Source organism: Pituophis catenifer, unplaced genomic scaffold (assembly GCF_029215685.1).
Source record: "Pituophis catenifer annectens isolate HBS135680 unplaced genomic scaffold, rPitCat1.0.hap2 SCAF_3, whole genome shotgun sequence".
NCBI classification, from domain to species: domain Eukaryota; kingdom Metazoa; phylum Chordata; class Lepidosauria; order Squamata; family Colubridae; genus Pituophis; species Pituophis catenifer.
This window is the reverse complement of record NW_027256883.1, coordinates 158164061-158180404: the sequence shown is the minus strand read 5'-3', so window position 1 is coordinate 158180404 and position 16344 is coordinate 158164061. Positions and strand designations below refer to the sequence as shown.

At 42.3% G+C, this 16344-nt stretch overlaps 1 protein-coding gene across 4 annotated transcripts in view; it reads left to right on the top strand.

Annotated features, from left to right (window-relative positions):
* MAST2 (microtubule associated serine/threonine kinase 2) overlaps positions 1-16344 on the top strand; it is a 175652-nt gene that overhangs the window by 57475 nt on the left and 101833 nt on the right. For all 4 annotated transcript variants that reach the window (XM_070941371.1, XM_070941372.1, XM_070941370.1 and 1 more), the window contains exon 4: positions 15464-15495. In XM_070941371.1, the coding sequence (XP_070797472.1) occupies positions 15464-15495 (32 nt within the window). The remainder of the gene's footprint in view (positions 1-15463; positions 15496-16344) is intronic.

Genomic DNA, 16344 nt, shown 5'->3' with positions numbered 1-16344 from the left:
GAAGACTTTGATTTTTTTTTAATTGGATGTTCTTCTTACCTTGGGAAAATGATTTTTTTTGTTTGTGTTTACATGCACAGACACGTATATATCAAGCGCACATAAATGTGCATATGCGTGCCTGATCTTTGGATTAAAAAACTCTTTTCACTGTTTAAATCAGTTCTTTTAATTGATTTATTTGCTTCTTACAGCAGTCTGGAAATGCAGCTGCAAATTAGAATCAATTTCAAGTAATTTCATGGTTTCAAAATCTGAAGCAAAATCCAGAAAAATACTCAAGCTGAAAACTCCCATCAAGCTGCAGTTAATTAGTCAATAACATAAACAGTTAAATTGCATAATAGTCTCGATATTGTGTTAGAAAAGCTGTTCTGGATAGGTAGATTTATTGAAGTTGAAGAGAAAAGAAAAATAATTTGCACTAAAGAACAGGCAAATGGTTACTACAGAACTAGATAATGAAAGCCAAAGATGATAGTACTAAAATAAAAATTAATTCTCCCCAGTGAATCTAACTGAATACACAAATAAAATAAAAACAAAATAAGCTCAGGAGGGAAGTGTTGTAGCAGCAACCATTGCAATCTTGCCATTATAAATATCCATATGTTTCAACTGATTAAGAAGCACTTCTCAAACGAAGCTTTCAGAGCTATTTATACCATGTGTCATCTGTCTCCTGAAAATATCAATATAGCAGCCTCTAATTTCAATTAAATTGTGTCTTTTGCAGAACATTATTTTTTGAAGTGAATTATTTATGACAACACAATTTAGGAATAGTATTTTGGTTTTAAAATATTTTCTTCCTAGGGTTCACTCATCTAAATGGCAGGTATTATTGTTTTGTGGCTAGACGGGTTTTAAAGAAATCTGCATAAAGCTAGACTATATTGCTGCCTGATAATGAGATTATGTTAACGGAAGGGTTTATTCTAATGAAAATCTTCTATGGGATAGGTATATTGATTTTCATTGAACTGCTCCTACCAGTCACATCTCTTTTTACAATTGCTCATACTGTTCTGTACTTCAAAAATGGCAACAGTAGGAAACAAAAGGAAAAGTTATATGCCCATAAGTTTAATAGATCTGAAGTGCAAATATCTGTATGACCACAAGATAGCAACAAATAGTTGGTTTCTTTGGTTCTTTTGCTAACAACTTGTCTCCTCCTCCTCCTCCTCATTCATCTTCGGGTGTCAAGGGAGATACAGAGTTCTGGCTCTTGCTCTTCTGGTAGCTTCAACCATTGTTAATTGATGTTGTTGTATGTGTCTTTGATGTTGTCTCTCCATCTTCTGGGTCTGCCTTGTGTTCTTGACTGATTGTATGAATTAGATTTACTAAATAAATCTGCTCATTAATGTGTTACCTGGCTTTGTTTGAAGATCATTTAATAGCTTCATTTTCTTTGTAAAGGGGAAAAATAATTCTAAAATGCAGTACAACATGATAAATGAAATAAAGTGGGGATGAGAGAAGGGTCGAGTTCTGTCAAATATCTGGATGATCTCACCAAGCTTTGATATTGTATTGAACAGAGGAGGGAGAGGTATAACTACTGTTCAACTACTGTGCAAAGAACCATTTGGCCCAGATTAGCAATTAATTTGAATTGGATTTTATACTTGACTTCAACTTTTGCAGATGGAATCAGCTGCAGATGCTTTCAGCTTTCTAGTAAAAATGAAAGCTCTTCATAGTCTGGGAAAGTTTGTGCACGTACTGTAGAGGATTTGAATACAAATGCTCTAATTCCCAGCTGCATCTACTTTTCCTGGCTTCTTCTGGTTGTTTACCCACTTTTCCTAAATAAAAGATTTCTCTCCCTGGGGGAACAGAGTGGGGGAGTGGAGGATAAAGTGCATATTAATTGACTCTAGAATTCAAATTGGTTACATAAAAAATGATCAAAATCTAATCAAGATATTTCAGTGATTCATAAAGAAAACGTGAGCAGATTGAATTATGTTGGACTGAGTAAGCAGATATTCATCTATGCATCGAAAGAAACATATTCAATAATACTGGAAACTTACTACGAATGATGAACAGTGTTAAGGAAGAAAAGAAGACATTAGGTCCATGGTGGTGAACCTATGGCACGCGTGTCACAGGTGGCACGTGGAGCCATATCGGTGGGCATGTGAGCTCAGTTCCGGTGCACATGCACGCGCCAGCCAGCTGATTTTTGGGCCTTCTGGGCCCACTGCAAGTCAGGAAACAGGCTGTTTTCGGCCTCTGGTGGGGCCTCGGGGGGGGGAAGGCCGTTTTCACCCTCCCCAAGCTCCTAGAAAGCCTCAGGAACCTGGGGACGGTGAAAAATGGGCCTACCGGGCCCACCGTGCCATCACGTGCCAAAAGGGGGTCACGAGGGGGTCACGCACGCATGCGTGAGGGGGTGGGATGCATAGAATTATGGGTGTGAGTACATGCGCACACGACAACCCCGTGCTCACCCCACTTTTGGCACGCGATGGCAAAAAGGTTAGCCATCTCTGCATTAGATATTTAAATCAAATCCAGAATTAATAAAGGTACCTTTTTCCACATGTCTGCTCCATAGATAAAATAAGAAGTGTGGAGGTAATAGTATTGATACCAGAGAGAATATTGACAAAAGAGATATTCTCTCTCCTCATCTTTGTACCTTAACCAAATTCAGCCTTTTCCTTTAGCTAGTTGAAAAAACTAATGAACAAAAGAGACGTGAATGACGAGGCCAGGACATTTAATTTTCCTAAGAAAAACAAAGCTGAAAAATTCATATTTGGCAGTTGTTATTCAACTGCTACATAGTTAGATCTGCAAAAGATATCTGTTGAAGAGAATTTCAGCGGTTGCAAAGGGTACACAGTATATTACCCTTTGGAACCCATTGTACTCCGTTGGTGTCATGTGCTTATTAAAGCCAGGAATAAAGCAGAAAAATGTTATTGTGAGATTGTAATCCCTACCAAATTTGAAGCTGAAATATCCTTAGATATTAAATGATATTTTTAAAATGAAATTGTAAAGGACTATAGATATTTGTTATAATTGAGATATGTAGAACTTCTCAAAATTTTATATGGACTATCATAATATTAACCTTATCAGACTTCAGGTTTCAGAGTCATTAAACTGTTTCTTTAGAAGAATACCATACTGTAGCATTTTTAAAATGAGAAACCAGTGTTGTTAGTTACCGTATTTTTCAGAGTATAAGACGCACCAGAGTATAAGATGCACCTTAGTTTTTGGGAAGGAAAATAAGAATACCCCTAATCAGCTGTTCCCAGAGGTGAATTTTAGCAAGAGGTTCCTTGGTTGTGAGCTCTGTGCCTTGCTTTTTTTTTTTGCTTTTTTTTCTGCCTCTGAAACTTCTGAAACAGCTTCAGAAAAAAAGCCTCTGAAGCACTGTTTGGGGGCTTCTTTTCTGAAACTTCTTTTCTGATGCTTTTTTCAGTCTTTGAAACCTCTGTTTGAGAAGCTGAGTGGGCTACATTCGGAGTATAAGACGCACCCAGATTTTCACCCTCTTTTTTTGGGGGGGAAAAAGGTGCGTTTTATACTCTGAAAAATACGGTATATCATATGGTGATAAGAGAGACTAAATTATAGGCAGTCCTTGACTTATGACCATAATGGAACCTACCCATTAAAGCAGGGGTGAAATGCTTCCGGTTTGGACCGGATCGCCCGATCCGGTAGCGATGGAGGCGGGTGGTTCGGAGAACCGGTAGCAAAAATCCCTGCCCCCCCCCATGCCCAGCTGAGCCACACAATCAACAGAGGCTTTTTCTTTTAATTTTTAAAAGCATTTTTTCTACAACCTCTTCGGCCGAAAAAATGTTTTAAAAGTAAAAAAGCTGTCTTTAGAAGAGATATGATGGCCGTGGCCAGGGGGGCTTTTTATCAGGTTCGCCTGATACGCCAGTTGCGTCCCTTTCTGGATCGGGACTCCCTATGCATGGTCACTCAGGCACTCGTCACTTCCCGCTTAGACTACTGCAATGCTCTCTACATGGGGCTCCCCTTGGGGTGCACCCGGAGGCTCCAGCTGGTCCAGAATGCGGCCACGCGGGGGATTAAGGGAGCGACGGGGCGCTCCCATGTGACACCTCTCCTGCGCGAGCTGCACTGGCTCCTGGTGGTCTTCCGGGTGCGCTTCAAGGTGTTGGTGACCACCTTTAAAGCGCTCCATGGCTTAGGGCCAAGGTATCTACGAGACCGCTTTCTGCCGCCAATAGCCTCCCACCGGCCAGTACGCTCGCGCAGAGAAGGCCTCCTCAGGGTGCCGTCGGCCAGACAATGTCGGCTGGCGATCCCCAGGGGGAGAGCCTTCTCTGTGGCAGCACCTGCCCTCTGGAATGACCTACCCCCAGAGATACGCACGATACCAGACCTCCGGACTTTTCATTGGGCCCTGAAAACTCATTTATTTCATCTAGCCGCGCTGGCTTGATCCCATCCTTTCGGTTTTAATTTGAAATTGGTTTTAACTGGGTTGTTTTAAATTGTGGGCCAAAATTATTTAATATCTTTTAAACTGTTTTTTAAATTTTATATGTTATGTTTTATCTCGGCTGTTCACCGCCCTGAGTCCTGTTGGAGAAGGGCAGTATAAAAATCAATCAATCAATCAAACAAACAAACAAACAAACAAACAAACAAACAAACAAACAAACAAACAATAACTAAATAAATAATAAATAATAAATAATAAATAAATAAAAATAAAAATAAATAAATAAATAAATAAATAAATAAATAAATAAATAAATAAAAAAAATAAGACTGATGATCGCGCGGCTCAGCTGGGATCGTCAAAGGGATCGTCAGCTGATGATCCCAGCTGAGTTGCCTGATCGGCAGAGGTTTTTTTTCTTTTAAATGCCTCTGACGATCCAAGCTGAGTTGCCTATCGTCAGAGGTTTTTAAAAGAAAAAAAGCCTCTGCTGATCAGGCAACTCAGCTGGGATCGTCAGAGCCTTTTGAAAGCATTTTTTTTACAACCTCTTCGTGAAGAGGTTGTAGAAAAAATGGTTTTAAAAGAAAAAAAAATTGGCCATGCCCACCCAGTCACATTACCCATCACCACCAAGCCACGCCCACAGAACCGGTAGTAACAAATTTTATATTTCACCACGGCATTAAAGTCATACATTGTGGCAGGTATAAAATGGGTCAATCACATGACTGAACTGACTTTACAACCATTTTTGGAGGTGAATGTTACTGTGGTGGTCGTTAAAGGAACCAGTGACTCACAATGGGTATGGTTTTGCTAAAAAGAGGAAATACCATATTTTTCGGAGTATAAGATGCACCTTTCCCCCCAAAAAAAGAGGGTGAAAATTTGGGTGCTTCTTATATACTGAATGTAGCCCCTCCCACCCATCGACCCCCACCCTTCGGAGGTTGTCGGCCTCCACGCATCGCATTTTCCAGCAGTTCCAGGCAGTGGGGATCCTCACTTCCACTCGGATTTTGATAACGAGCAACACAGATCTTTTTATCCGTTTAAAACAAACCCTATCACTATATGTGCATTTAACTGGAGTGGGTGGGGTGGGGTGGGGTATGATTTTTATGGGTGCAGAAGAGGGACTTGGCACTGAAGGCTCCACTCTCGAGATGCCCTCGTCTTCCTACCTATAGCTGTAGGCGTTGAAAGCCTGGCTTTCTCGCAGCAAGGCCTGATAAGAGACTCTGCACTTGAATCCTTCTGGATGCTGCCATCTCATAATCACGGTGCTGGCCTTCCTGGCAAGCCCCCTGCGCCTTTGCTGCCTCGGTTGGAGCCTGATTCTGGAAGCAGCCCAGGGAAGCGCGGAGGTCGGGACTTGGTTGGTGAAGAGGGTGCTGCACAGGGTGCATAAGGTAAGGGGGCGCTGCGCAGGGGGCACACAGAAACACTTTTGCTGTGATCTCTGCTGTCTGGAATCGCCTGAAAATGTGATGCTCTTTTTTTGCTTCTGCACGCCCCATTTTTGGAATTGGGGAGGAAAAAGAGCATCGCGTTTTCGGGCACTACGCAGGAGGTGTAAGGCAAGGTGCTGCCACCTGAAAACACTGTTGCTGCGACCTCCGCTACCTGGAGATCTCCATTGCCTCCCTGATTCCAAAAACGGGGCATGTGGAGGCAAAAAAAGAACATCACGTTTTTTCAGGCGGTTCCAGGCAGTGGAATGGCAACAGTGGTTTTGAGTGGCAACGCCTTGCCTTACACCTCCTGCCACAGTGCCCAAAAATGAACCGGTAGTAAAAAAAATGCTGGTTCATTCGAACCGGTATTTCGGATGATCAGCTGTGCCGTGCAATTTATATCTAAATTAAATCTAAATTGTGCAACGCAGCTGTTCCCCCCCCCTTGCTGTTCCACTTACCTTAAAACGGCTCCTTTTTCGGTGCGCAGCGCACGTTTGGCGTGCACTGCGCATGCATGCAGTGTGCATTTGGCGTGCACTGCGCACACGCTGGCACCAAACTGGTGGCAACCCGCGGAGGATTTCACCACTGATTTGGTTATATATGTAGCAGCACTGAGAATTCTTATGCTCATAATGTGTGGCCAATCTTAGAAATCATCCTTTATTCAAAGCAAATGCATGTTTGTTTAAAATTTTCTGAAAAATATTAATACTAGTTTCACTAATGATTTTTTAGGAATTCTTACACACAAAGAAGAATGAAAACGTGTGTGACTTTAGTCTACCTGAGTTCCTCTGTTGTTATGTGGATTTTCAAAGAAATTATCTTCAATTTACTATGTCTGATATGTTTCATTATAGTTTTATATTTTTAATTACAATAGAGTTGGGGGAATAATCTTTTGTATTGGTAACTTTACCAAATAAGAACCTCAAGGGCAAACCAGTCATAGGATGCTGAAATTGAAAGTGATTCCATTTTTAGATTTAAAAAATTGTTTCCATCTCACTTGTTGAACTGCATAGAACTGCATTTTTACGACCCTGTAATTCTTTAATTTGAGGTAGAGTCGGGGTGACTGGATTGAGCTGAGCATTTACTGGCTGGATGCCCTTCCTGATGCCATGTGGAGTTCGCAGCAGATATTTTTTTCTTTGCACCCTAGGAGAGAAATTTCTGCTGCTACCTAGGATTGAACTCTCAACCTTCCAAGTGGGAGGTGAGTGTCGGCACAACTAGGCCCCTTAGAATACCATATATCCATCTTAAAAGTTCCAGGGCAATTGCAAATTTGAAGCATGGACTGATTTTGAAGGGCTGACTGGAATGTATGGCAAACTGGGCAATTGATGTGAGCAGATTACTTAGGCTCTATTGACAAGGAATATGACTGACATGTAACAAAGAGGAAAATATTTTTTATGATCATTGGGAGGAAGAAGTTTATTAGAATAGTGCAGATTAGACCATAACACAGTTACATACTTGCAGACATATAGACTTAAGTGAAGAAAGTAATATTCTTTGTGTTAACAGCTGAAGTGCTAAAAATAGATTGTACACCTGTCTTGTACAATCTATAGTGTGCCTTGATATTTACCTCTAATTTGTGTGCCAGATTTAGGAGAGGGAACTTATTAAGCATAATTAATATATTTAATCATATTTTCCTCCTACTGAATAAAATTACTGCACCAGTAAATTCTAGGTTAAATATAGTAGCCACAATTTGACAGTGTATTTTATTAGCTTGCAAAAATTTCTATTTCTTTCATGTATACTATTGTTGTAGACAAGTGTAAAGTTATGAATAAACTTAGATAGCATTAATATATGGCTTTCAGGCTTCCCATTGCATGTTTCATTAGCCTCCCTAACATGCTAATTTTCCTGCTGATTCCTATTCATACATACAGTATATTTAAGAAATGTAAGAAATAAATTAATTCTATTTTTCTTAGTCATACCACATGCTGCAGTTGCATAAATAATAGTTTCTGGAGGTTTGCCTTTCCTTTTCTAAATATGCTGAGACTTCTGAATATTACTGTGCTATTGAAAAAATATTGGAGATATAAGATCTTTTCAGCATTTTAAATTTGCTGTTGCTGCTATTTAAAGACTAATCATCTGTAGAGACTTAGTAGCCAATATCAGCAAGAATTTCAAGATAAAAACTCTCTCATCTGCAAAATCTGAAAACCTGAGCAATTGTAGCTTCAACAGATACTTAAAATATTATTCCAGATTCTGAATAAGAAATAAATACATTTTCCAGCACGCTGCTCCTCCAATCCATTGATTGGGAAGCTCTCATCACGTTGCTGGGGAACTGAGTGCAGAATTCTCCTTGGCTGACCACGCCCCCTCTGTGACACTCCCGTCAGTCTTTCTCACTCAGTGACTGAGGGAACTCGTGTTTTATATAGCTCTTCAAAGATACTTCATACTCCTTGACTGTTTCATTAATTAATTTTTTATTTTAGTTGGTTATTTTTTTCACCCTTTCTGTGTTCTTGGAGCTGCATCGTGAGATTGGTGAAGCTGCTGGGGGAGCGATAACGCGCCTGGGGCTCCAGGCCGTTTCGCCCCTTCCTGTCAATCTACCAGCAAGGCAGCTATCCGGATTCCGACCCGGCTGGGCGGATCCGCGATCACCGCTAGCCGCCGGCACTTCGCTGGATTCCTGGTGAGCTGGGATCTCCACGAGTGCCTCAGCTCCGACGTTTGGGCGGCTCCGGAGCGTCTGTCCAGGCTTCCGACAGGCTCTGAAGTCCAGGCAACCCCAAGCCGTTAATTTCATCTCGTCACGATCGGAGACTGCCGGGCGCCATTTTGAGTCGCCGCCATCCTTCGTGCCGGGTGTTTGGCTGCCGCCTTCAGCAAATTGAATTTGGCGCCTTTAAATGCAAGCCGCGGAGCCGAAGCCCACGGCAGTCATTGTCTATCGGCACACAATTCGTCAGCGACCAGGGAGGCTGTGAGTTGGTTGCCTTCCCTGCGGTCGCCATTTTGGAGCACAGCATTTGCGCGGCCGCCATTTTGAACGTGAGTCACTAACGGCGCATTGGGGATTGAATGTTCTGGCACACATCTAAGTCCAGACTAATAAGACCTGGAGGTTATTTAGACGCAGGGCTTAAAGACCTTTTCCCAACGAAGGGGAAATTTCTGATTACTGGCCCAGGGCCCTTTTTTTGGACTGCTCATTGCTGGCTAATTTGATCATTGCTGCTTGGAGGCTCTCCGGCACATAACATCATAATGGCGGATTTGGACTTGTCATCCGACATGGATCAGGATGCTGTCCAGCCTATTGAGGCAAACCAACGCAAAGGGGGGAAGAAACGCTCCAAAACCAAACATATTACTTCATCCAAATCATCTCATTCCGTGCAACTTGAAAGTCGACATAGATCTGAGTTACAGCGTCACAAGGCACTTGAAAAACAATTCGCTAGAGCAAAGAAGGCAAGGGACCAGAACACCTGTCCCATGACCTCTGCAGGATCTGATATTGACCAGGTCCATTCCAGTGCTTCTTCGGTTTGCTCGGAGACCTTTAAGGCTACTGAACATCGCCCATCTACTTCTTCCAATTTAGAAGCAGTGCGTGGGGTTTCTCTGTCTTTGCCTAACGTGTCCTTGGTTCATCAAGCGGCCCAACCAGAGCGTTCCAGACCAGGTCCGTCGGCCACCTTCACCCCGACAGCGGCTGGCCTGAGACCAGAGGAACACACTGGCCAAGTAGATTTACAATCGATGTTGTCCGATGCGTTGGCCAAGATCTTGGCGGCCGGGTTACAACAAGGCATGGGCGCTCTTCAAACTGCTCCTAGTTCGTCTAAGCCTCTAACTCAAATTCGTTACGGCCTTTGTCTCGAATTCGTCAGGGTCCCTCCCAGTCGGTTTCGTCGCTGCCCAGTATCTCCAATCTTACACCAAAGAGAACTAATGGAGGCGGAGATTACTCATCTCTTAAACATCAAAGCCATAGAACCAGTGCCCGAGGCCCAAAGGACGAAGGGGTTCTATTCCATCTTATTCCTGGTCCCCAAATCTTCGGGAGGGCACAGAGGTGTTTTGAACCTGAAGCACTTGAACAAGTACATCCTGTATCGCAGGTTCAAGATGCAATCCCTCTCGTCGATTCTGGCATGCATCCGGCCAAACGACCTTCTGCAGTCGGTAGATTTGAGGGAGGCCTATTTACATGTTCCGATCCACCGGGCGCATCGCAGGTTCCTGCGATTCGAATACAACTCTCACCATTATCAATACTGCGCGATGCCCTTTGGTCTCTCCTCTGCCCCCAGAACCTTTACGAAACTTGTCTCCGTGGTAGCCGCATCTCTGAGGGCTCTACCAATTCGTCTTCTGTGTTACCTAGACGACATCCTTGTCCTGTCATCGTCTCCGCATCAAGCGTCAAGCGACATAGAGACAGTGCTAAGAGTCTTTCAGAGTCATGGATTCACAATAAATCACAAGAAAAGTCATCTGGTTCCAACGACAAGGATTCTTCATCTGGGGGCGGTGATAGATACAACCAAGGGCCAGGTCTTCCTGTCGCCGGATCGAGTCAAAGACATCAAGGCAACAATTGCTCAAACTTCGACCAGCCGGACTGTCCCAATTCGGCGCCTGTCTCAAGTCTTAGGAAAAATGGTGTCCTGCATCAATATCATTCCCTGGGCACGCAGACATACGAGACCGTTACAATGGTTTCTGCTCCCATTTCAGAAAGCCAATCGCAGCACTTCTCCGTCGTTAGTTCGCCTTACACCTCAACTTCGGTCGTCACTGCTGTGGTGGATGTCCCCCGCACTTCTCCGGGGCTGTGTCTTCCTCGAAGTCGACCGACTGGTTTTAACATCGGATGCCAGTCTGGTGGGCTGGGGGGCTCATCTTCTGGATCACGTAGTCCAAGGGCGTTGGTCTCCGTCGGAGAAGGCGAACAGCATCAATTGGCTGGAGTTGAGAGCTGTTCGCCTTGCTCTCCGGCATTTCCGTCCAGTCTTGGAGGGCCGTCATGTGTTGATCCGGACGGACAACATGACAACCAAGGCTCACGTGAATCGAGAAGGGGGCACTCGGTCCCGGAGCCTCATGATCGAGTCGGAATTGCTGCTGACATGGGCGGAACGCCACACAGCGTCTCTAAGAGCAGATCATATTTCCGGTATTTCCAATGTGCAGGCGGACTGGCTCAGCCGGGAACGCATCGACCCGGCCGAGTGGCAACTCCATCCGGACATCTTCCAAGGAATAGTTCGGCGTTTTGGAAAGCCGCTCGTAGACTTATTCGCCACTCCCAGCAACGCGCAACTACCAAGGTATTTCACCCGCTATCAGTGCCAAGGAGCGGAGGGTTGCAACGCCCTGAGATGCCAGTGGCCGGACGGCCTTCTGTACGCATTTCCTCCGCTTCCTTTGATATCTCAAGTAATCCGGAAAGTGTTACTAGAACAGGCAGAAATCTTATTGGTAGCCCCTTGTTGGCCGCGCAGACCGTGGTACGCGGACCTACTGAGCCTTTCCATCTCCCCTCCATGGACAATACCTCAGCATGTCGTCTCTCTCCGCCAGGGGGTCATCGTCCATCCAGAGCCCCAGTGGCTCCGATTGACCGTCTGGCACTTGAGAGGCGACTGCTGAAGAAGGACCGACTTTCGGACTCGGCCATTGAGGTTATCCAATCAGCCAGACGTCCTTCGACGACTCGTATATACCAAGTTTCTTGGAAGGCTTTCTCAATTTGGTGTTCGAGACACCATGTAGATCCGACTTCGGCCGACATCCCAGATGTGTTGGACTTCCTCGTGAGTGGTTTGGCTAAGGGCCTGAAGCCTGCCACATTGAGACGCCAAGTGGCGGCACTTGCAACTGTCCTTGTGTGTGAACCTCATCGTTCATTGACGCAGAACCCGCGCATCCGGAGTTTTTTACACGGTGCTTCTAATATGTCTCCACCGGTAGTCCACCGTTTCCCTACTTGGGACTTGACTCTAGTACTCCAAGCCCTTACCTCGCCTCCCTTTGAGCCGCTGGCTTCTGTTCCACTGAAGTTCTTAACATTCAAACTTACATTTCTAATAGCGATAACATCAGCGAGACGGATTTCTGAACTGACCGCCTTGTCAGTTCGCAGTGATCTTTGCCAGTTTTATCCGGATAGAGTTGTGTTGAGGTTGGACCCTTCTTTCGCACCAAAGGTGAACTCCTGGTTTCACCGGGCCCAGGAGCTCATTCTGCCGAATTTTTGCCCGGATCCTCGGAACCCGAGGGAGGAAAACTGGCATACTCTAGACGTGCGACGGGCTCTCCGCAGATATGTCAGGAGAACAACTTCGTTCCGTCGTACTGAAGCCTTACTCGTTTCATTTCACCCTTCCACTATGGGGAAGAAGGTAACGCCAACTACTGTAGGTCGTTGGATCAAAGCCTGCATCTCGACAGCATATTGTAGTAAGGGCAGGACAATTCCGAAGGGTATATGTGCCCACTCCACCCGCAGTGCAGCGGCATCAGCGGCCTGGGCGACTCAGGCGTCCGTTCTTGATATATGTCGAGCTGCATCCTGGACGTCAGTTTCGACATTTATTAGACACTACAAGATTGACTCGTTTGCGGCGGCGGAGGCCTCCTTTGGCCGTAGAGTTTTGCAACGAGTAGTCGAATCACGAGACTCAGGGAGCACTCAGCCTCCCGCCCAGGATCTATAACTTGGGTATATCCCAATCAATGGATTGGAGGAGCAGCGTGCTGGAAAATGGACGTTGACTTACCTCTGAACGTCCCTTTTCAGTACGCTGCGACTCCAATCCATACCCGCCCGTGGTTTGGGCTTCGTGTTCCAGAGTTACCTTCCATGTTTCTGTTTTGTTTCATTGAGATTCTGTTTGAACTTGGACCTCCGGTATCTTCGTGAGGAAAGACTGACGGGAGTGTCACAGAGGGGGCGTGGTCAGCCAAGGAGAATTCTGCACTCAGTTCCCCAGCAACGTGATGAGAGCTTCCCAATCAATGGATTGGAGTCGCAGCGTACTGAAAAGGGACGTTCAGAGGTAAGTCAACGTCCATTTTGATTTAGTTCTCAAACTGAATTTAAGGGGTTATCATATTATTACAGGATATCATCAAAATATTCAGTGGAATATGGTTTTAAAAGGCCCTTATTCAGTTATTATTGCATTGTATTCAAAGGTTCCTGTTCAGTTTCTGCTCTTTTGATTAGGTTGAGATTATTTGAAATAGTTGAAAACCACTGCCAGTAAGCGTAGGAACTACATTATAGAGCAGTGCTCCTCAAACTCATAACTTTAAGATGGATGGACTTCAAATCCCAAAATTCCCAAGCCATAATGGGGAAATTGGCATTGATATATCTTAAAGTTGCTGAGGTTGAGAAACATTGCTGTAAGCAGTACTTTATTATAGCTAAAGGGCAAGGAAACCAAACAAAAAACCTAAAAAGTAAATTAATATAAATATACATATCAAATGATGTGTATGCAAAGATATACAGTAAGTTGTTCCAGCAGTTCGGCAGTTCGATTCTCACTGGTTCAAGGTTGACTCAGCCTTCCATCCTTCTGAGGTCGGTAAAAATGAGGACCCAGATTGTTGGGGGCAATATGTTGACTCTGTAAACCGCTTAGAGAGGGCTGAAAAGCACTGTGAAGCGCTATATAAGTCTAAGTGCTATTGCTATAGTGCTATATAAAGTAAGTTGTATAACAAGAAATAAGGATGAAATGCATAATATAAAAGTACAGTCAAATATAATTTGAATGGTTCAATCCAACATGGTTCTGAAAGTCTCTCTTTTTGAAAACTAACAACTGTCTCTACTTTTCTGGCAGGCTGCAACATAGCTAAACAATATGTTCAATACTGGGGAGATGGTTTTTCCCTCTTATGCACACACACACAAAAATCACTTTAGATTATTTTTTCTTTCTGAAGCAGTTTTCCTTCCAAATGCAGTATTTTGTTGTTTCTTAAATTATTCTGTAGAGAACCAAGTCTGTTAGTCTGTCTTCTTCTTTCTAGCATGGGAAAGGAGAATATGAGAAGGCAGCCAGTTAATAGTTAATAGTGGGACTGGCACTAGAGCAAGACTGAAATTCTGGTATACAGTAAATCCCTGGGTTAAAAATGCCCTGGTTTAAGGATAACACATAATTTAGTACCTATTGTAGCAAAATTCTAGTTAATTACACAATGACTCAAGTTCATTACACAATATTATACTGTTTATACAATATTATACAATAATACTGTTCCAGCTTACATAGAAATACATTTTCAATTTCCCTCTTGCGTTACAGGGAACAAAACTTGCTCTTAAACTGGAGACTACCTGTACAAAGAAGATTCAAAATAGCTTTTTGTCCTTGCTTGTTTGGTCAGCTGAAGAGCTTATTGGGTGGAAATTATTTTTGGAAGAAACATATTCTCAATGTTGTGGGTAGAAGTTGAAACTTCTTGTGTTCTCTGATAGAGTTCCTCTGAAAAACACTTCTGGGCAGAGAGCACAGTATTATGAGAGGAGCAGCTTTATATACGCAGAGGAAGAGAAGCCAACTGAGTAATGCAAGAGGGAGATTGAAAATGCATGCAATGGAGCTATCATTCCACAATCAGATTTATACCATTCCCAGAAAGGAAAGAGATATTCTTGGAGAACCCATTTAACACAGCGTCTTTTCCTGGCAATCTAGGTTGATCTTAATTATTCTTGCTAGCCAAGATTAGTGATGATGGCAAATGGGATTCCTTGGACTTCAAAGTATAAATTATACCATGATAATCTGAGGAAAATGTTAACGTTAACTGAAGAGAGGAAAACTCCTCAGGTATTAGGTATTAAAATGATTTTGATAGATTTTTCAAAGATTAAATAACAATGAAATTTTTTCTTCCATAGTAAACTTTTAAAACTTGAATAGATTTGTTTTTTGAACACTGTTAATCTTTTCACTTTTTTTATACAGCTGCTAAAAAGAATAATCATACCATCTAGTGGTGAAATATTATATTTACATGTAAATGTAACAAAAAAATCCCTAAAACTGAATTCCATATTTTGTATTAGGGCTGTACCTGCTATGAAAATGACTTGTAAAAACTGTGTCAGACCTTATGCAAAAATAAATGCCTCTATTTACTAAAGCAAGCATAAACCTGAAAAATGATTCAGTTGCTTTGAGAAATAAACTCATTAAAATTAGTGCCACTGAAAGCCTTAATGATTTGTTTATACCTTGCTGTGCAGTTTTAAGTTGTAAATCAGTTCAAAAATTATACACTTGAAAAATATATACTTATAATAAAATGAATATTTACAGGAGTTACATTTAGAGTAATGCAGTCATATATATGCTTTGAAAAAAAGCTGACATTTTTACAATGCTGTATTTAGACATAGTTATCTTTTATTTATTATTTCAGTCACTGTAAATAGCTAGTCACTCACCAAGCAACTCTAATAATCTGCTCTAAATCATCTTATTGGTTTTTTTTCTCTCTCCCATAGAAAGAACTTAGTCTCCCTAGAAGAGGAAGCTTGTAAGTATAACTTCTTAAAATTATTGATTTAAGACATATTTTTCAAAATGTTTAATTTGTATTGTGGCTTTGTATTATTTTTCAGGATTAACCAAGTTAATACAATTAATATTGCTGCATACTACCATTTATCATTCTCCACCACTGTTTATGATGTTGTGGAGTTGAATATGGATAAATTTCCAATTTATATGGATAAATTGGAAAAGGAAACAATGCAGACTTCTAAAATTATATGATTCTGAATTAAAATATTTTACATTTTATATGCACTAAAGAATATAAAATGTACAAAACTTTCATGCAGACTCATGATTTAAGGATTATCTGTCATTGTGGTTGCTTAGCAATGAAATAAAATTCTGTTTCTAATTGGGTTATATGAAAGTCCTAGAATTAAGCCTTAATCCTGGAATAAGAATGGCAATTGAGAATCATGATCTGAATACTGATTTTATCTTTTGTATTGGAATTTAATGGATTTTTAAGAGAAAAGGAAATTGGTTAAGAGCAATATTGATGCTATAAGTATGTCAAGGCAGTTGAGCCATAGAATTGAGGAACTGAGGCTTTGATTGCAATCTCTTTATTCCTGTACAATTTTTTTCTGCGCCATTCTATTCACATGGTACTATTTTGTCTAACTCCTGCATGTCCTTATCTACTCAGTCTTTCCTAGCCATTCTGTAGGATTTTGTACTTTATTAGCAATTTTAATAGTGTCACCTTTAACAGCTTTAATAGTATTAGCTTGTTTTCTTTTTTAGGACAATTCAGTATACTTAGAGATGTGGGCTGGGATCGGGGTGAAATCCAGCAGGTTCTGGCAGGTTCTGGAGAACCAGTAGT